The 22,370-nt window shown below is 36.0% G+C and overlaps 2 protein-coding genes across 4 annotated transcripts; one reads left to right on the forward strand and one right to left on the reverse strand.

The window, feature by feature from the left end:
- Positions 1 to 324: 324 nt before the first annotated feature.
- On the reverse strand, positions 325 to 3,572 carry LOC104884345 (hypothetical protein). The gene is made up of 2 exons (XM_010668983.4): positions 3,291 to 3,572; positions 325 to 1,395 (listed from the first exon to the last, which is right to left on the reverse strand). Exons 1-2 carry the CDS (start codon positions 3,358 to 3,360, stop codon positions 1,076 to 1,078), a joined length of 390 nt encoding a protein of 129 aa, XP_010667285.1. The 5' UTR covers positions 3,361 to 3,572; the 3' UTR covers positions 325 to 1,075.
- A 13,689-nt stretch (positions 3,573 to 17,261) lies between these two features.
- On the forward strand, positions 17,262 to 22,297 carry LOC104884347 (E3 ubiquitin-protein ligase RZF1). 3 transcript variants are annotated; one of them, XM_010668984.4, is made up of 3 exons: positions 17,263 to 18,477; positions 19,749 to 19,825; positions 21,926 to 22,297. In XM_010668984.4, exons 1-2 carry the CDS (start codon positions 17,478 to 17,480, stop codon positions 19,820 to 19,822), a joined length of 1,074 nt encoding a protein of 357 aa, XP_010667286.1. In that variant the 5' UTR covers positions 17,263 to 17,477; the 3' UTR covers positions 19,823 to 19,825; positions 21,926 to 22,297. The 3 variants fall into 3 exon arrangements, with proteins under 3 accessions (XP_048491239.1, XP_010667286.1, XP_010667287.1); XM_048635282.2 differs by lacking the exons at positions 19,749 to 19,825; positions 21,926 to 22,297 and adding an exon at positions 19,254 to 19,384 and having other exon boundaries at positions 17,262 to 18,477; XM_010668985.4 differs by lacking the exon at positions 19,749 to 19,825.
- The last annotated feature ends 73 nt before the right edge of the window (positions 22,298 to 22,370 follow it).

The following is a 22,370-nucleotide window of genomic DNA, read 5'->3' on the forward strand; positions in this document are numbered from 1 at the left end:
TAAAATGAGTAATAATGACATAAAACTGGGTAATGATCACATAGAACTGAATTTGCTAAAAAATGTCATTGAAGTCAGTCATAATGACATAAATGAATTTTATAAATGACACGAAACAAATTTTTAAGAGAATCATGTGGGAGCTCAATGATTGAAGTTACCACCTCCCAACCTTATGGTCTGATGTTCGACTCTCATCAACCCCAATTTGGGGAGATTGTGTAAATATTTGATTATGGGGGTAAATCCCTAATTTCCAGTCTATGGAAACATAAAACTGAGTAATAATAAAACATAAAATTGAATAATAATAACATAGAAGTGTGAGTTTGCTAAAATAATGTCATAAAACTCACTTATAATGACGTGAAAGAGTAGTATTACATTGACATGATAGAGTTCACACGTGTAACAATGTTGTTACACAACAAATTATAGTGTAACATGTTATAGCCAAGACCCTTTCAAGATAAACAAGTACTAACTCAATGAAAATGAAACACATTAACCATGGGAGAGATAATACAGTTAAGAGTCTTATAGAGGGGGGAAATACTGTGAATCATTTTATTAGTGCTATTTCTATCTCACATGTATGAGTTTGTTTTTATTCCCTCCCTTTGTGGAAATCTCACCCATGCAAAAGGATTTCATCTTCACCTTTTCCAGATTCATTGTTCATCCATTGTAGCTTTCCATCTAAAAAGTGAACTAATCCATCTAAAAAGTGAACTAATCCATGCAATTTTGGATTTCCATCATTACCTTCTCCAATTTGAGGAACAAATAAGACGATCTTCGGCAAGAAATTTCTTTCATCATTAGAAACGCATAGCAATAACCAGATTTCCACTGTAAGAGAACGCAAAATCTAAAGCATGTACTCAATAGCATCAGAAATGCATAGCCATAACTGAATATTCTACCCATTAAGACAGCCCTTAAACCATTGAATGGAGCTCCCCAAAAAATTGGGCTCACACTTTTGCGATACTTCTTGTACAACTTAGACAAGTTGCAGCATCCCAGCAATCAGATTCAAAGGATTAACAAAGTGACGATCTCGTGTAGGGGCCTAAAGAGAAGGGATTGATTCTGCACGTATAAACTGCTTAAGGATCGACTTTTCTTCATCAATCCTCCTCTTCTCATCTCTATCCCTGGGTTTGACCTTTCTCTTCTCTTCCAGTATCCACTCGAAAAGTTCACGTTGCTGATCTTCAGGGATTCGCTCACGCACCTTCACAAGCTCAGCAATGGGGGTTGTTGGTGCAATTTCTGGCTCCTCCAATAGTGTGGTTTCTGGTTCACTTGTAATAACGGGAAGTGGAGCTTCTACATGTTTTTCACTTTTCGAACCTCCATCTTTCACTTTTGCCATTGTGAAAATATAAGCTGCATTTTTGTTCGTAATTTTTCATCAATAACTAACAAATAAATACATAATGAACATTATTTAATATTTATAGAGTTAAAACATACTTGTAGTTCCGCAGAGATCATAAGAACATCACAAAGGCAATGAGGGCCAAAAAGTGCCAAAGATAAAATCCTTTCAGAGATTGAACACAAATGAAATTCTCTGATCTTCAATGTCAACGACTGTGTTCAAAGTTTAGAGTTTAACAGCTTGTTTTGACAATGACGTATGACCGATCAATAGTCTAATTTTAATTGTATCATTCAAACCCATGTTAAAATAGAACATAAACATGAACCTGCTGTATGACTTCGATTGGAAGGAAGATCTGTGAAGGAACTAGTAGAGGCTACTAAAAGAACCGTCACTATTAGATTGTTTTGTCAAATGGTGATAAGTTTCACAGTGCCATGCATTAGAGTGTCTATGAGTCAACCACGAGTGCTTGGTTTAGATTGAAGAGACTGACCAACTCATTTCAGTTTAAACTACTTGGATTATAGATTAGAATAACATTTGCATGTTTGGATCGATAAAGATCTTGAAAGCACGAACTGAATGGATGGAAAAAGAAGAAACATCGTGACAAGACAGGTACGATACTCTTCCAACATGGCACATCAGCGCTAATCAGTTGAATATTCTAACAATGGGTAAACACTAAGACAAACACTTCTATAAGTGCATTAAGCAGAATGAACATTAGATGACACTTGCCAATCAGATGTTAAAACCTAGTCATAGCAGATCATCAAACTACCACATTCAATGTGATTATTCAACTCCAGGAACTTCACAGCTAAGCAAGCACATAAAGTTTTTTAGTGAAAGGAATCAAACAAATGTGTCTCCCCTGGAAAAATGCTTTTTATAGGGAATATCAATTCCCGTCCAACCAAATGGAGCCGTAGTCAACAGCTTAAGTTAAAAAGCTACACATATCCGGAAATGCCACAGCTACAAGCAACACATTTCCTCGCACGTTCAAATTGATAAGTAAATCTTCCAGGATGCATGCCAAGTAAGAATCATTAATCAAATGTTTACATCCTCGCATTCCCCTATTCCCCATATAAGGCAATTCACCCAATTGAACCAAGATATGATGTGCCTTAACATTGAGGCTTCTTACTTTCACCTCAGGAGCTTATTGTTCCCTATTTGAACTTACCAGCCCTTATCCAAACTTATTTTAGTGGTAAATTGAAGTTGGGCAGCCCTTGTTTATGCTTATTGCCACTCGATCGAATTCATCTAAACTCATTCTGTATCTGATCTTCTTTCCCTAAAACTTGGTTTTTTAAGTTAACAGAACAAACCCTTAATTAAACACGACGCTTAAACTTCTGACAAAGAGCAACTATATTGATGATCATTAAGCCCTCACAATAAACTTAACAAGTGAATAATACTCGTCTTTTTGCAAATCTCAATAACTCTACATTCTAGAATACTATCGAATTAGACAACATCAGATTTATTGCCTATATAACTCATATGACTAAGAATTACCATCTAGAAATGAGCCATTTGATCCAACAATCAAATTAAGCTTAATTTACCTCTCAACCTACTCAATCCAGAACCCTAATTAAAGAAACAACTCTTTCCATCACTTCTCATATACTCTCCAATGCGATGAATTTGCTCAAGAAGTCAAGTATTTTATTTTTTGTCAAATATTACAGAAAAATAGCAAAGCCGCAACAAAAATCAACACATTTAAATCATGAAGTCGGTAAAATATAATTGAAACTGCAATAATTGGAAGATACAACCAGAATAAGCACTGCTAAAATCGCAAAATTAGCAACTAAAGAATTGAAACAGGAAGGTGCTAAACTGCAATTAGGAGAGAGAAAGTAGTGACCTCCGAGACCAAAGTTGGCAACCATGAAAGCTCTCCAAGCGAATTTGTAGCGTTGTAAACGGGAATCCATGGATGAGAAGAATCGAAGCTCTCGTATGTCTGTTTGTGTGCGCTTTTTCTCTCTCTCGCTTATTTTCGCTTGACGTTTTTTTGGGTAGTGCGAACGAACACTTTTTGCCAGAAGGTTGTGAAAAATAATAGGGTGTACCCGGTACCGTGTACGTTTGTTGAAAGAGTTTGAAAATCTCGCTCCCGTTTTACAGGGTGTTTTTTGCGTTTTCTTTTTTCGTAGTCAACAAGTTTAGTTTTATATTTTTTTCTTTTGGAACAAGTTTAGTTTAGTTTTTTTTGGAGGAGAGATTCTATTGATTGAAGGATAAATAGTACTCCCTCCGTTTTTTTTATAGATGTAACATATTGACTTTGGGCACTATTCATCCAATACACTTTGACCACTAATTGTTATTTATACATAAGAAAAAATATAGTCATGTGTGATCTTGTTTGATTCGTCACGGTATACACTTTCCAAATTTTTTTTTTTATAATTTTCACTTTTATATAATTGGAGATATTATCGGTCAAAGTTGTGCCTCGACAAATGTGAAAAGTCCAATGTTACATCTAAAAAAAAACGGAGGGAGTATCTACGATAGGTACTCCCTCCGTTTCATTTTAATCTACACACTGACACTTTTTACGTATGCCAATGTAAAACTTTGAGAACATATATCTTTAGTTTGTATTTGTAAAAATTATAAAAAGTACATATTAATAAAATACATACTAATACGAATCTAACAAGATCCCACATGACTATGTTTTTATTCACATATAAATCACAAACGAGGGTCAAAGTGCAATTTGTGAATAGTGTAAAATGTCAAAGTGTGTAGATCAATATGAAACGGATGGAGTATTACATAAAAACAAAATGTAATGAAACAAGATCAAATTAAAATAGTTGTTTGTGAAACTACAAGTTCCCCCCTTTTTCTGTTGATTTCTTCTATATCATCCGTAAGGATATTTTAGGCTGGCCCCCAGATTAGGGGCTTGTCCTAGTTTTCTTTATGTATAAAAAAACAATGAATCAGATCGAGCAAAGTAGCGCAGACCCCTTGTATTTGTTGAATCTTGCAGCTATTAATGGAACCGTATATCATTTTGACATAGTTTGAAGAAGAACGTTTGCGATCTAACAATATTGACCACATTTAAACTTACAATATTATCATGTTGATTATTTTAAAATTTAACCAATGACAATAATTTCTCATATCGACAAACAAACAAGACTCACAACTCACATAGGGTAGGAGACCTCTACAATAGAGACAAAAATCCTCATAGCATGGCTTGACAAAGTTCTTATTAAGAGATACTAGTTTATTCAACAAAACAAGAAAATAAACTAATAACTAAAAAATAAGAGGGGCTAAGGAGTTTGTCATGGATGAGAACATCCATGATGGCCCTTCACAAATGCAAAGGGGAGAAAAGGAGAAGAGAGTGCGGCGAGAATAAATAGGGAAGACTAGGTTTTTCCCTAGCTTCATTTTTTAACAGAGTTTGGTTATGAAAGCCTTGATGATGCGCTTTATGAAAACTTTTCAAAACAAATTTGGCTATGATAGGATTCGAATCTACAACTTTATAAAGAAAATATCAATTTGACATAGTTTGGAGAAGAACGAACATTTGTAATCTAACAATTACACCGCATCTAAGGTTCTAACATTATCATGTTGATAGTTTTGAACTTTAACCAATAACAACAATATCTCATGCCGACAAACAAACAAACAAGACTCACAACTCCCATAGGGTAGAAGGAGACCTCTATAATATATATAGAGACAAAAATCCTCATAGTAAGGCTCGAGAAAATCTTATAAAGAGATACTAATTTATTCAACAAAACACGAAAATAAAACTAAGAACTGAAAACAAGAGGGACCAAGGAGTTTACCATGGATGAGAAGATTCATGCCAACCCTTCACAAATGTAGGGGGGAGAAGAGGGGGCAACGAGAATGAATAGGAAATATTAGGGTTTTTCCCTAGCTTTATTTTTTAACAAGAAGCTTGGTTATGAAAGCCTTGATGATGCCCTATATGAAAAAAATGGTGATGATTTTCCACATGAGTTATGATGACATGGATGTCATACTTATAAAAACAAATTTGGTTATGATAGGATTCAAACCTATAACTTCATAAATAAAATATCAACGGTTTTTTCACCATATATTCCTGCCTAATTTTTCTATTCATCATAAGCCCCAACTTTTTTCAGAACTCACCATATACCAATGAGTTTATAAAAAATATATTAAAATACCCTTAATGACTAACGACAGTTAACTCCGTTAGTCATTAACCCTAATTAACCCTAAAAAATACTAAGTAAACCACATTAACCCCAAAAATCCTAAGTAAACACAATTAATCCTGATTCTCTCTCCCTAACCCACCAAAATTCAACCACCACCATCACCTGACCCCCCACCCCCAGTCCCCTCCCCTGCAGCCCCGCCTCCCCCTAGCCCCGGCTCCCCTACCCCGTAGCCCAGCAGCCCCCCTCTCCCGACCATGAAGGCAATTAGTCCTTATCAAATGCCTGCTACGAAACCTTTCAAAGTAAAGGGTTCAGCTCATGCAGGTGCGATTTCGCGATGTCGGACCTCGCTATAGCCAACCGACTTTGCTGAGTCGACCCAATGTTGAGCAGAGTGAGGAGGCGGGGTTGTTATGGTGGTTGTTGTTGATTTCGGGAGAGGATGAGGGGGCTGCGGGGGAGGGTGTGTTATGTAAAGATCGGGGGCTACGTGGGGGCTACGAGGGAGGGGGCTGGTGGGGTTGGTTTTGGGGGGGCACTGGTGGGGATTAGGTTGGAAGGGCTGGTGGGGCAGGGGTTGGGGGATGGTGGGGCGGGGGTTGGGGGCTAGGGTGGGGGTCAGGTGGTTGTAGTTTAATGTTGGTGGGTTAGGAAGAGAGAGAGTCAGGGTTAATTAGAGAATTAGGGTTCATTGGGGTTACTTAGGATTTTTTAGTGTTAATTAGGGCTAATGACTAACAGATTTAACTGCCATTAATTATTAAGGGCCTTCTAATGTATTTTCATGAAAGTCAGGGGTATATGGTGAATTCTGAAAAAAGTTGGAATATCTAGTGAATAAAAATATTTATAAAGAGCTATTTGGTAAAAAAAAACCAGAATATCAATGTCTAACTAACGAGCCAACATATCGATGTGTTTATTTAATCCTATTAATAAGTGATTAATGAATACATCACAAAATCTTACATTGCAAAATAAAGGATAATAAGAGATAATTTAAATCAAAATTAAATTTTCTTTTTGCAATACAACACATAAATTGTGATGTGTGTGTCACCCTGTTTTTCTCAAAATGCATATAGTAAATGGTGTCATGTCATCATTTTGTTATATGATATTTATTTGAAACTCTTATATCACTCATATAATTAAAAATATGTTTTATCATCATTTTTACTCATATAATTAAGAATATGTTTTATCATCATTTTGTGATATGACATTTCTTTGTAAACTTTTATGTTACTCATAAAATTAAGAATATTTTTTTGTAAGAGGTTTTGAACTCTTAACTTCCCAATATGCAAGTATTATCAAAGCACCAAACTACAACTTTTATCAGTGATAAAATATATCAATTGTCAACCCCAAAGAATAGAAGAAATATCTTTGCCTTATCAAATAACTCGGCGCATCCGAGCCTAACCACTAGTCTGATATAAAATGTTGAATCTCTATATTTTACTATAATTGAGCTCTGTTACCCTATTGCTCCTTTAGCTCTCTCGCCTTCATCTTATATGGTGCATCATTCCTACTTCATGTTAATTGCTAGGTTACAACTTTGTAACTTCTTGTCTCCGACTTTAACTATCTTCATTTTTTTTCATAACACTTTCTCGTTCTTATCTTTTGTGAATAGCTCGTTATACCTTAGTGTGACCAATACCACTAGAGGCGATGTCCTCAGACTAGAGATTTGGAAAAGCATGCGTGATTTCTATTTGTACAAGAAACTAAAGATGATTTCTTCAGGAAAAAAATAAAGACGATGAGACATTATTATTAGGGGGTTTACACAATCTAACGTGGGCCTAAATTTTAACTTGAATCCAACCATGTTGGGTTTAAAAGTAGACCGAACTAATTGACTAAGGTCTATTTGATAGTCCAAGAAAAGTCCTTGTTTTTTTTTTTTTTTTGGAAAGTAAGTAATATTAAAGCCCAACACAAACAAAAACATCCTAAGATTGCAAAGCAATCAAACCAAACTATCTGGACATGCCCATAATTACAATCTTTCAATCCATTCTCTATCTCTATTCGTAACTTTAGAGCTTAAGATTTGCAGACTCCTATTCTTTACAGTAAACTTAATCTCCTGTACAGTTTTTTCTACCCTTTTCACTGAAGACTCCCAATATGCTATGTTCCTAATCCTCTATATGTGGTAAACTGTTGCAGCAATTGTGGCTATAACCATATTCCTTTGAATCTTCATACCTTTGTATTTACCTCTTACCTAACGACAGAGTTGACTTAAACTTCTGTTACACCGAGTAATACCCAGCCATCCCATAACCCTGTCAATGCATTGCTTACTATAGGTGCAATTGAACATAAGGTGATCAATAGACTCAGTACCTTGCCCACATATTGTGCATAGATCATCATTGCAAATGTGCATCATTAGCAGCCTATATTTTGTTTTGAGCCTATTCTGAACAGCAAGCCATAGAATCATTCTATGCTTGGGTTGGGAAAATCTATTCCAAACCATCCTGCTCCATTGAACTTTCACTTCATCCCTCCTAAGCTCCTTGTAATATTTCTTGATGCTAAAAGCAGCATCTGTCATCCAAGCTGTACTACTCAATTTCTGAGTGAGATTATTTTTTGCTTCACAGATGTATTTCCAAGCCCAGCTTGCATTGGTGGGTGCCACATAGCTTTCCCAATCAGCTTCCTGAACATAAATTTCACTCACCCATTTCACCCACAAGTTATCTTTTTTCATAGCAACACTCCAAGCCAGCTTGCTGATTGCCACTAAATTCCACTGATCTGTGTTTCTGAGTCCAAGCCCCCAGTATCCTCTGTATTACAAAGGTTTGGCCATTTCACTACACCAGGATTTGTATCATTATGAGTCCCACTCCAAAGGAAGCACCTAAAAATACTATTGACTTCTTTCAGCACTGCTTTTGGTATTACAAAGATTTGTCCCCAATACACATGGATACTCATCAACACACTATTCACAAGTTGAATCCTAGCTGCTAGTGAGAGGTGTCTTGTGCTCCATACTCTCACTCTACTAACCATTCTCTCAATCATCAGTTGGCAATCTCCTGCTTTCAGTTTAGTGGTTGCTATTGGTACTCCCAGATACCTGAATGGGAGGGTGCCCACCTTAAACCCACTTACATCAGTGACTCGTTGAATTTCATGTGCTTTCATTGCTGCAAAGTACACTTCTGATTTGTTCTTATTAACCTCTAGCCCAGAAGCATGAGAAAACATTTCAAACCCTTGCAACAGAGTGTAAATTGACTTGAAATCTCCATTACAGAAAAGGAGAAGATCATCCGCAACGCATAAATGAGTTAGTTTCATGTTTTAACACCTGGTATGGTACTTAAATCCTTCTTGTTCTCCTACAAACCTCAATACTCTGTCAAGGTAGTCCATACAAAGTGCAAACAGTAAAGGGGACATTGGGTCCCCCTGCCTTAACCCCCTTTGGGATGCAAAGAACCCTGTAGGTGTCCCATTTACCATGATTGAGAACCTTGGAGTAGTCACACAATTCATTATTTGCATAACCATTAGCCTAGGGAAGCCCACCCCCTCAAGCATCTACATACTGCAAGAACTGTCAATTAACTGTGTCATAAGCCTTCTTAAGATCAAGTTTCATCATGCAGTAAGGCCTATGACCTCTTCTTTTATAAGACTTAACTAAGTCTTGGCACAACATCACATTATGAACAATACTCCTCCCTGAAATAAATGCACCTTGGCTAGGAGAAATAATATCAGGTAGCACTCTATTAAGCTTTTCACTCATAAGCTTTGTGATACATTTGTATAATACTGAGCAACAGGCAATGGGTCTGTACTCAGATACATTTGCAGGGCATTGCACCTTAAGCACCAGTGTGAGTGTAGTAACATTAATCACCCTAAGTAACTGACCAGTTCTAAAATTTCCAGCACAGAATCAGCAACATCATCTCCTATAATCCCCCAGCTATGTTTAAAAAAACAGTTATTCATTCCATCAGCACCAGGTGCTTTATCATCTGGTATACTAAAAATTACTCTCCTAACATCCTCCTTAGTAAAAGGACAACTCAACATTCTGATATGATTCTCACTAAGCTTCTTCCCTTTTCTCAATAAAAGGTCAAAAACAGGTTGTATCTGCTTCTTTTTAGTAAATAGAGCTTTATAAAATTCAAGGAAAGCTTCATTTACCTTCTCTTGGGAATTCACCCACTCACCAGCACTGTTGTGAATGGTATGCACTTTATTCCTGCTTCTTCTGGCTCTAATGGCTTGATAGAACACCTTTGTATTTTCATCCCCACATTTGAGCCAAGCGATCTTTGCTCTTTGCTGTAGCATAGTATTCAGGTTCTTTTGCGCAAGTCTATGCTTCTCGGTAGCTTCCTTCTCTCTACTAATGATGATAACATCACTAGGATTGTCATGGAGCTCCTTTTGTATTGCCTCTAACTCTGCTCGAGTCCTTAGCTCATCACTCTCCACATCTCCAAATCCCTTCTGCTTCAAAGCTCTAAGCTCCTTTTTCACTTCTTTTATTTTCTCCACCACTCTAAACATAGGACTTCCAGCTACATTCAGTCTCCAAGCTCTCTGCACAGCTTCTAGAGTTGCAGGATAGTTACACCAATAGTCGCAAAATTTGAAAGGCTTCTTTTGCTGAAGATCAGGGTAAATGCTCAACAAGGCTGGGGCATGGTCAAAGTTCCCTTAAGGGAGGAAAGCAACTTCTGCCAAATCAAATGTTTCCATCCATGAACTATTTGCTAAGACTCTATCAATCCTAGAGTAAACTCTAGCCAGTCCATCTTGCTTGTTATTTCATGTAAAGTACTGTCTACCAGTCGCTTTTACATCATCAAGCCCACAGTTAGTGAGACAGCTTAACATAGGTGAAATCTCACCAATTCTCACAACAGCTCCAATCCTATCTTCCACACTTGAAAGAGCATTGAAATCTCCCATCAACACCCAAAGGCCCCTACAGTTACTAGCCATCATTCTCAGTCCATTCCATAACTCACCCCTACTAAACTGATCATTGAATCCATACACAAAGGTTACATCTGAAACCACCAACCCCTTGGATAGGTTTGATCTCACAGTGGATTTATTGGCTATTCATCAATCTAATATTCACTTGAAATGAGCCTGACCACCAACCCACTACTATTTTACCATTTTCATGACAAGAATTGTTATGAGTAAAGCACCAACCTGGGCATAAATTAGTGTAAACTTTACCCATTTTTGGTGACTTTACCCTAGTCTCAAGAAGGCTGAATAACTTCACATTGTGAGAGAGAACAAACTTTCTCACTTCTTGTTGTTTTACACAGTTATTCAGCCCCCTTATGTTCCATGCTAGTATATTATCTATTAGGTATAGGGGTGACCATCCCCTACCCCTCTACACTCATGATCTCCTTACTCTTCAAGCTGTCCTCACCCCTTATCTTGTCACCTTCTACTGCCTCCTCCACATCATCCCCACCAACTTCTGCCACATCATCCAATAGAGCAATGAATGGGTTATGAACTGGCACCACGTCAACCTGCACTAGCTGTGGAGCCTTACCTCCCACTTGCTGGAACCCTTCTTGATCTGTTACAACCTTCTTCTTCTGGACCCAAACTTTCTTCCCAATTCCCTTCCTACAATCTTCTTCATTATGCCCCACACCAGAGCATTTTTTACACACCACTGGTCTCCACTCATATTCTATTTTTTGCTCCACCATCTTACCATATTCATTACAAAAAGTTATAGATTCTGGCGGTTGTTGCTTCATTGAAACTTCCACCATAACTCTCGCATAACTCAATCGATCTTTAGACTTTGTTGCCATATCCATTTTAACAGCACGCCCAACTAATCCTGCAATTTTAAACAAACTCCTTTCCCCCTAATATTTTATTGGCAATCCAGCCATTTTAATCCAGGTTGGCACAAGGTCCACATTAGTTTTCTCCATAGGCATATCAGGGTCCCAAAGTTTCGTTATACGCGGTTTATTATCAAAAAAATGGTAACCTTTTGTTGTTACCTGTAAACTAGCTTCTACAGTAGTAAATCTAACAAGAAACACTCCCTTGTTAACCACCGCAATCTTATCTATCCCAAGCTTACCCCAAATCCTCATCCATGACATTTAAAGGAGGATTTGCCCCCAATACATGACAAATTACAGCTGAAGACTAGTACTCTACTTCTTCTTGTATATCATCATCATCAATAACTACAGTATTAATGATCGGACTATTTACCTGACCTCCCTCAGCCTCATCAGCCTAGGACATTCGCTTTGCTGGCACTGGGGCAGCATCACCACTCTTCATCACATTAAGCCAATCCGATAATACTACCTTCTCTGTCGATTGCTGGACACTCGCTGTCATCAATGACACCTGAACAATCTCCTCATTAACCTCCTCATTAATCTCCATTTCCTCAGACACTTCCTTCTCTTTGATCGAACTCGGAATCTTTATCGCAACCACCCCAGTCACTTCATCCACTGATTTCATTTTCTTCCCTGGAGAAGAAGACGGGCCAGTTTTCGTCTTCCCCTTCTGGGCACTCTTCTTTGCACGCCCTTTTGCCATGGCGTCAGCGCCTCATATGCCGTTGCCTATTCTTCCCTGAGAGGGAGGGAAAGAAAAGTTTGCTAAAAAAAGTCCTTGTTTTTGAGTTATGAGTCTACTGTGTTCTATATTCCAAAATTTCAGATCTAAACTAGATAATCGAATTCTTTTATGTACATGGAAAAAGGCTTAACACCCCCATAAACCATTGAAACAAAAAAATTCATTACTTTATCTCATTGTTGATGTGTTATGTTCCTCATCAATTGAGTTTTATGGAAATTATATTTTCTTTTATGTTTAATATAAATTGTGGGAATAGAAAATCATAAACTTTTAATACCATACTCCTTTTTTCTTAAGCTAACGAACCCATCAAGACAAAAAAAAATTCTAGTCCAATCCTTAGTCCAGCAAAATAAAAAAACTATGGATCATTTGATTCGGTCTAACCTATTCAAGTACGGTCTACCATTAGACCTTCGCCCACACCTACAAGCCATATTAATACCTATCACATTAGTACCCATCTCAAAAAAACTTTGTCTAGCACTCTTATGGCCCATTATGTTTCTCCAACAACGGAAGCTCGCTCGTATGTGTTGCATATAATCTTGAAAGTTCTTTCCTTTTTTTCTTTGGTGCAATTCAATTTTGAGAGCTTTTTTTTGTTTGGTGCAATACAATGTTAAAACTAAATTAAGTGGTTGCATTTTTCTTTATTGCACCTCCCAATATATTTCTCTCGACTCTCAATCTTGTCCTTTTTTTTTCTTAACTTAGAAACTACCCTTAGTAAAACACTTGAAATACAAGTAGGAGCAGATCCAATGTAGATTCAACCGAATCAACCAGGATCCGCGAAAAAAACTGTGTGAAAAGCTGAAAATACAGGTCAAAAATAGTGTGGCTCAGGGGTAAGTACGTGTGACAATTCTATGTTCTTGCCGTCAGATTCGCGATTCGAATCTAATGAGGTGGAATTTTGGTCCTTTTTCCATTTATACTATCCACCCTTTATTTGTTATAATTACCGTTTATATTTTTTTGTCATCATTTGCTATTCTTTTTCTAATTTCCTTTAATTTTCTATGACTACAGCGTACTTAGGTATTGATTTAGTTTATATCCCATTCTCTTCAAATTCTCTTGCTTACACAATCGATTTTTCTAGCCTTTAGTAATATTCCTCACTGGAAATTTAATATAGGTAATTGGATTCATCTATAATTATGATAAAATCATATAAAGTAAAATAAGGTTTATTTCGTATAAAAGGTAGAATTATAGTGTTCTTGATAGAAGTATTTGTATCCAATTCAACCTTGTAAAAAAGTGTTCTGGTCGAGTTGGACTAGACTCATAAGAAGATTGTTTATAAGAAATGATTGTCTTTTGATAGTACAAGAATTAAATTAGTAAATTATTATGATGTAATTAGGAAACAAAACTCCGCTAACTATGACTGCTAAATGTTTCATTTGTGTACAAAAATTGTAACTCAAGATAGTATAATGTAGATCGAGTTTGTCGTGCGTATTCCTGTCAAACAAATTACATAAACGTATAAAATCCTTTGATATATATCCGAACCTGACCTGTTTTATAAAATGGTTGAGTCGTGTCAATCATTTATTTAATCGTTTGTGTTGTGTTCGTGTCAACTAGATTACATAAACACGTAAAATGTGTAAATAAATTGGAATAATAAGATGTAATTTTATTTTTCGTTCGAACAATTCCGAACCTAGCCACTTGGCTCAATTTCTGGAACCGTCACTGAATACAACTGTGGTAATGAGTGTCTGAGTCACTAAATGACCAAGCAACAAAACATCATATTTATAGCCCCCCTTCTATCTTCTTTCTCTCCCTGCGAAAAACCCTAATATTTTTCGCCATTTTAAAGCTGCCACCATGCTTTTCGATGGAGATAAGCCATTAAGCCCCAATTTATACTTTTATATACTTGTTTTTCTAGTTTTCGTTAATAGTAATACTCATTTTTTCTCTCATTTGAGAGTTATTGACCCAATTATTGGGTCTTTGTCTCCGTTAGTGGGAGTTTAGAGTTTGATTTGTTAGTTTCTCTTGTGAGAGTTTAAATTAGGGTTTTTTTCCCAAAGAGATAGTTCATTATTCATGGTTTACTATAACTATACAAGTTTGCAATTTGTGTCGAATAAATATATTTCTTCTCAAAACTAAGTCAAATTGATTTACGCTTCCATACAAGGCTTTATGATTCAGCAAACACTAGTTATATTGATTTTCTATTTTTGGACCTATTGTTGCGGGTTCAGCACAACAAATTAATAGGGAGTAGTATAGTTGCAATCTATTGCTTTTAGGTTTCAAACCCGCAGCAATACACCAATTCATTGTCGCGGTTACTTGAGGAAACAACAACAATAATAGAATTCCTTTTATATATTAAAAAAAAACTACTTGTTGTAGTTTTGAACAAACGGGCCTATGTTGTATTGTCAAATCTGATTCATTTATCATCATTATTATATAGTATAAATTTTTTATTTAATCAAGTAATATTATGTTTTCCTTTTTCATTAACATTGAATGCAAATGTTGTGTGGCTTTCTATTGATAAAGTTTATCTATTCCCCTTCAAAATAAAATGTGTACAACTTTGGAAAAAACCATTTTCATGAGTCATGTCTCTATCTCCTTAGTTCATTCTCATAGACACCTAAACCCATCAAGTAAAAAATCAACAACAAAATCAACAATTAAAAAAGTCATCAATTAAAAAATATATTTTAATATTAAATTATCAATTGCCCTAATGTAACTTAAATAATGGGAAAAATTATGACATAGTACCTTTTATAGCACTGATTTTATGAACTAGTACATTTTATGTTTCATTTTGTCAACTAATACCTTTAAGTACTTAGATGTATTAATTTAGTACCTTTTCTCAAATTTTCGACCAAACTGGTCAAGATTCCAGCATTGACTTCGTTTTCCTCTCTATTTCTTGCGCGTTATTGTTGATTCTTTCTTTTAAATCTTTTTGTCCCACTCACCCCTACTAATCCGACCATTTAAATCCCTTCCTTCCCCATCAACCAAAAACTTTGTTCTATCTTCCTCAAAATTCTCCCTCATCAAAGAATATATAACTATAAACCAAGTTAATTATTCTCCAATTTCAGTGGTCCAATTTTTTTTTTTTTGCAATGAGTACCTTTCCATAAGGATGATGACTCATTGTAGCAGAGACTAGTGCTTAAGATGAGAAAGACAGAATGGAGAGATGAGATAGGAGAATAAATTTGAGAGAATTTACTGATATTGAGGTAAGGTTGGTGAAAGAGAAGTAAAGAACATGAATAGTGAAAATGGGGGGGGGGGGGGCGGAGAAGGAGTTAAAAGAGGAGAGTGAAGTCACACGCATTTGGAAGATAAAAAAAGCCAAAATAGGAGGGAGAAATGAAGTCAATGTCGGAATTTTGACCAATTTGGCTGAAAATTTGAAAAAGGTAGTGAGATTAAAGTACTTAAAGATACAAGTTGACAAAATAAAGTATAAAAAGTACTAAATCGGGCTATTAAAGGTACTATTTTACAATTTTTCCTCAATAATGTTTTAAAAAATTACCCAAAGCTCCATCAAACCCCTCAACATCCGACCACCACAACCTCACCCCTGCAAACTCCACCAGTACTACAATAATCCCACCCCGTTTACACCACCAGGGGCTCGAAAAATATCCAGACCACCGTAAACGCGACCAATGCGCCAGACCAATGTGCTAGAATTCGGCTAGCCGTTCTTCTCTTTATTCTCTTCCTCTTTCCTTGATTGTAATATTTTGACTGTAATAACTGCTTTTTGCAGCAATTTTTAGTTAAAATTTCTACCCATATGAGATTTCAGTGGATCACTAATCACTTATCAGTACTGTGTAAATTTTCAATAAGTGGAAAGAACCACCACGGTCATTATTAGTATTGCAAATTCCTCTGTGATATGTTATTCTTTATAATATTATGTTGTTGTCCTAACCTAACTTGTTTAAATAAATGAGATAATTCATCAAATTGTCCCATTAATTATCATTTTGTTTTAGCCAGTTTAATAATTACTTATACTATACCATCATATTTGTTCCTTGTTACCTAGCCTCGAGTTGATCTTCTAAATTATTGAAACTTGATGTATCGATTCAGATTAGTAAATTACACCAATTATTGCTTAAAATGGAAAATTTTCTATTTGTTCAAATTAAGAAAGTAAGAGCAAAATAATTTCATTACACATACAAACTCGAATCGATTTAAAATTGTAAAAGGTCAATCATACAACGATTATTACGTTACGTGACAATGCAACTCTCTCACAACTCTGTAAAAGTGGGAAAACTTTAGAAACTAAACTATAATAAAAAAGTATTTTTAAATTGTTTAATTGGTTAATGAGATATTGATTGCCCCATATAAGACATACAACTAGGGATGGCAATCCAATCCGGATCCGACCCTAGTCCGCTCCGATCCGAAGGAAAAAATCCGAGTTGACTCCGACAAAGAAGTAATCCGACTCCGACTCCGAGTCGGAGGAGGGTCGGAGTCGGATCTCATAAAATAATCCGACATCCGAATCCGACTCCGACTTTGAGTCAATCAATCCTTTTTTCTTATTGGGTCCAATGGTATCGCTTCCTATCTCCCACATGGGAGACCAAGGTTTGAATCTTGGTGTAAGCAAATTTCAATATTGTTGGGGAGGGGGGTTGGGGCTTGTTGGACCTCTGGGTGGGTGGCCCTGTGCGAGGGCAACCCAGAGGTAATTCATCTTACCACCGGTCCTCGAATGGGGGGCAAAAAAAAAAAAAAAAAAGACATACAACAATTGCACAAGTTATTTCCCGGGGAAGTTCTACTCTAGGTGCTACTACAAGTCTACAACAAACCTCGTTTAACTTACTATAAGGTCAAGAATAAGGATTGTTCTCAAAGAAAACAGAATCTCTTATTGTAACGTTTCTTCCCGGGTAATTCAAACAGGTTTGCACAGCTCTCACTCAACTCATTTCGTTAACAATCAAACTAACAAATTAATAGAAAGAAAACACCATGAAACTGGAAAAGGAATCACTTTCTGCATACCTACAAAGATATCCTTTCCTGTTTTCCTATCCAAAATCCGTTCACATTTATAAGGCCATGATTAAAAACCCGCAAAAATTTTAACTTTCTAAAACAAGCCAAACATAAGCAAATAAATGTCTTTGAGTCCACCTCGCACCCGATCATCCCCAACCAGAATCTACAACTCTTATTGGTGCTACCAATGTAGCCGGATCGTCCGAATCTCCTCCGACAACACATCCGACATCGTTTGCCCTCGATGTTTTGGTCAGTTTATAACCGAGATGGAAATCCCAAGGCCTAGACTGGTCTTAAATTTCACATATGATGATCCATCCCCTCAGGCTCGGCTTCTCGAAGCGCTAGCCCTTATGCTTGATCCACCCATGAGGATCCGTGAATCGAACGAACCATGGTCCTTTCCACGGCGAAGGTCTAGAAGCGATGTTGTACTTGAAGGGCCTAACTCCGGACAACCCAGATGGGTTCGAGTGCCACGCCATTCGAACAGTAGAGATGATATAGATAATGAGCTTGGGTTACATACCCGCCCTAGGGCCTGGATTATTGCCAGGCCTATAGGGCAGCAACCAGGGATAGCTAGTCCATCTTCTAGGCCAGAGGATGGACTCACACCAGGGACTGATCCAAGGAACTATTTCCTTGGATCAGGTCTGCAGGAGTTGATCAACGAGCTGACGGAGAATGATCGGCCAGGTCCACCACCAGCACCCGATACTGCTATCGAGGCGGTGCCGTTGGTGAAGCTTACGGCAGAGCATGTTGCACAAGGTGGCTCAGAGTGCCCTGTTTGTAAGGAGGAGTTCGAGATAGGATGTGAAGTTAGAGAGTTACCATGTAAACATGTATATCATTCTGATTGCATTGTACCTTGGCTAAGGTTGCATAATTCTTGCCCAGTTTGTAGAACTGAGTTACCTGTTATTCATGATCAATGTGAAGATGGAGGAAGAATAGTTGAATCAGAAGGTTCAAGTATTGAAGATGGTAGGACTCGAAGATGCTTGAATTGGAGCCGGTTCAGCTCAATATGGCCATTTCGTTCACGATATTCAAGGATTAATCCTCATGGCGATCACAATAATCCTCAGAATCCTAGGATGTCAACTGGAGGTTAATACTCAAATCTTTCAATTAAGCTACTAATTCGTATGTTTTCTTTATTTGGTCAATGATAAGTTTATCTCCAATACGGGAAAGTAGCTCAATCTCAAGGATAAATTGGTCTTTAACGTCCTTAAAAGGCGATAACAGCTCGAAACATACATACTTCCTATGTTTTTTAGTTGCATATTTGATTTATAACACTGTTTAATTGTATAATAACTTTGGCATGATTTTTTTGAACTATATCTAAGAACAAATCTTACTTTTTGAGATAATTGGTTTTCAATTTAATTATATTTTCAAATTCCTACTTTTTTGAAATTATTAGTATAATTCAGTATATAAGTTTTCAAAATTGTTTATCGATGAAAATACAAGTCAAAATATTACAATTAGAAAAAATAAGTGTAAGTATCAGTTTACGTCCAAGACCCGACAAGTTTTGGAGATCCTTTAGATAAATTTATACTCTGGATTTAATTGTCATATTACTAATTTATGTCATAGTATCGACATGATAGGTTATTAACAAGGGAGGGAATAATTCTATTTGCTAGATTAGCCTGCCATTTAAATAACTTGTTATTGTTAGTAATTAGGAAAATTTGCCAGAAACCACCTTTTATAATCACTTTTTTGTGAGAAACCACCTTTTAAAAAAATTTGGTTAATTAGCCACCTTTTTGGTTTTTTTTTTTTTTGTTGGAAGCCACTACTTGTCGGAATCCGGCGTTGACCTTGATTTTCCGGCGTTGACCATCATATTTCGCTATTTTTTCCAGATTTTCGCCATTTCTTCCACCTGAGATATCGGGGGATGCGAGGGAGGAGATGGGCTTAGGGCTGGGAGGGTGGAGATGGTCGTGGGGGGTGTTTGCCGGCGGGTTACGAGGGAGGAGGGGGGTTGCCGGGGATGCGAGAGGGAGGGTGGGTTGCCGGGGATGCGAGGGGGAGGGGGAGGGGGGAGGGGGGAGAAAGATAAAAGGGAAAGAATGGCGAAAATCTAGTGGTCAACGCCGGAAAATTGAAGTCAACGCCAGATTCCGGCAAGTGGTGGCTTCCAAAAAAAAAACCAAAAAGGTGGCTAATTAACCAAATTTTTTTAAAAGGTGGTTTCTCACAAAAAATTGATTATAAAAGGTGGTTTCTGACAAATTTTCCTAGTAATTAATTTATTATTCATACTATGTAACGTCATTTGAATAATATGCTTATTTATTATTTGTTTTCGTGGTTGTAAATCTGAATGTTGATGTTGCTTGGACTTGAAAATACAGCGTTTTTGTTGACTTGCACCTTATGCCTGATGCTTGTCATACCCTTTATGACATATTCTCCAACCCTTATCTAACAAGTAAGAATCAAAGTTTTTTCTTCATCAATTTTGGCCATGATTTTCCCGTTCAATAATATATATAGCTTTCCAATGCATCTTAGAGATATTACTAATCAATCATATAGAAACTGAGGCGTGGAGGTGAAAATATAATTTGATGACCTAAGGAAGATTGTTCGTGCTTAGCTTCTCAGATCAATGCGACAACAACGTATGAATATAAATATAACAACAACTCGCATATACTCATAAATAATATTGATAGAGTACTAATCTATTCATGGGGCCTCAACCATTAGCTTAAACTTTTGGTTGAGTTGATCCTTTTGACATGGTATCAGAGCCAACGTGACAAAAAGATCACAGGTTCGAATCTCATCCACCCCTCCTTTCTCAGTGGAATAGTTAGCGCCATTGCATGTATGAGAAAGGTTTGTGTTGCATCCATACTTCAAGCCCAAAGGGCTCTTGCGTGAAGGGACGTGATAGAGTATAAATCTATTCCTGGGGCATCACCATTAGTTTAACCTTTGGTTGAGTTAGGCTATGTTTGATTCACCTGAAATTTTCTGATCTGAACTTATCTGATCTGATCTGATCTGATCTGAACTTATTTTTTCTGATCTGATCTGATCTGAACTTATTTTTTCTGATCTGATCTGATCTGTTCTGATCTGATCTGATCTGATCTATCTGATCTGATCTGATCTGATCTGAACTGATCTGATCTGATCTGAACTGATGTGATTTACAAGATCTTATCTTATATAAAATATATTATTACTTTGTAAATCATTATTATGCAATACATTATAAGATCTTCTTTATAGTATTACTATTATTATCATTTTATTTCTATTACAACTTTTACACAACTTTTATTAATAATAATAATTATTATTATTATCATTATTATAAGCACACAATAATAATTATAATCATAATTATTATTATTACTAAAAATAATTATATAACTCAAGTCATTATTTTATAAGAGCACTTATACAATGTTTTCACACTTTCCCTTAAAAAAAAGTTTCACACTTGAGAAGTCGGCAAACTCAACTTCTTTTTTTCCATATAAAATAGAATAAGATATACAAACAACTATGACTTGAGCAAAAAATAAATAAATATCGTGCAACTTCAAATAGCTAGAGAGATTTGGAATTCGGTAGGAAAGGTATACCGAATCTAAATTTATATAATTTGTATCTCACACTTAGCTTATTTTGAAATGTAATCCAACTTAGTAGTTTCGTTGTCATGAATTTGAGATATCATATTTTATATATTTCTTATTTTTGCATCAATCTTATGTTCTTAACACGTGGCTTTTAATTTTCTATTATTTAATAACAACAAAATAACTTAATATAATAATAACAATGACATTTATAATGGTAACAACAAGATTAATAATAATTACCAATATTAATAATTAATAAGTACAACAACAACAATAATAATAATTCTTTTGAACAAATGTACTAGTAAATAATAATACTCCCTTTGTATTTTTTTATTTTCTCACTTAGAATCTTGACACTATTCACAATTAGAGATAATCTTTTAGATTTTTCTCAATATATAAGAAAAAATATAGTCATGTGGGGTCTTGTTTGATTCGTCTCAATGAGTACTTTATTAATATTCAATTATTATAATTTTTATTAATATGTAGTGAAAGATATTTAATAATAATGAGTTTTTAAATATAAGCATGATATGATCTGAACTGATCTGATCTGATCTGATCTGGTCTGATCTGATCTGATCTGATCTGATCTGATCTGATCTGAACTTATTTTTTCTGATCTGATCTGATCTGAACTTATTTTTTCTGATCTGATCTGATCTGATCTGATCTGATCTGATTAGATCTGAAATAAGCAAAAATAAGGTGAACTGAACATAGGCTTAGTCCTTTGACAAATATGACAACTAATTTATATAAACAATTTAATCATTATTGTTACCCGTTAAGAATTTTTTTAAATTGATGCCCGATTTGTAGTATTTATGGTTTCATTAGTTCTTATTATAACAATAATACAGAGAATCGTGCAATAGGTTGTTACTTCACTTAATTATTCTACTACATCTACATGCTTTCAGCTGGTCGATCAAGGAGACAATTCTGCCGTATTCTATAGCGTTACGTTGCTGTTGCGGTGATAAATGTGCTCGATTTGTGTCATATTTCATGGCAAAATTGTTTTAGCTGATCATGTATGTCGTTCACCAAAGTCAATGACGATGGACGAACATCCTTGTTCCTTGCGCTTACTCACATTCTTGTTGTACATACAGAAATCGAACTTTGGGCAATTAGATTGAAGTTTGGCATCATTGATCATAACTTGATATCATATTTGTGATTCGCAAAGTTTATTTCCTATAGATAAGCGAAAGGCTTGCGACTTAAAGTTGATTGAATGATGACTGAACAATGTTCGATATCACTTGTATAATAATTTTAACTTTTGGACAACGTAAAATCAACATGGACAAAAAATTCGTTCTACACATCAGAAATTGAAGTCGCATTACTAAATTACAC

Source organism: Beta vulgaris, chromosome 8 (genome assembly GCF_026745355.1).
Source record: "Beta vulgaris subsp. vulgaris cultivar EL10 chromosome 8, EL10.2, whole genome shotgun sequence".
NCBI classification, from domain to species: Eukaryota; Viridiplantae; Streptophyta; class Magnoliopsida; order Caryophyllales; family Amaranthaceae; genus Beta; species Beta vulgaris.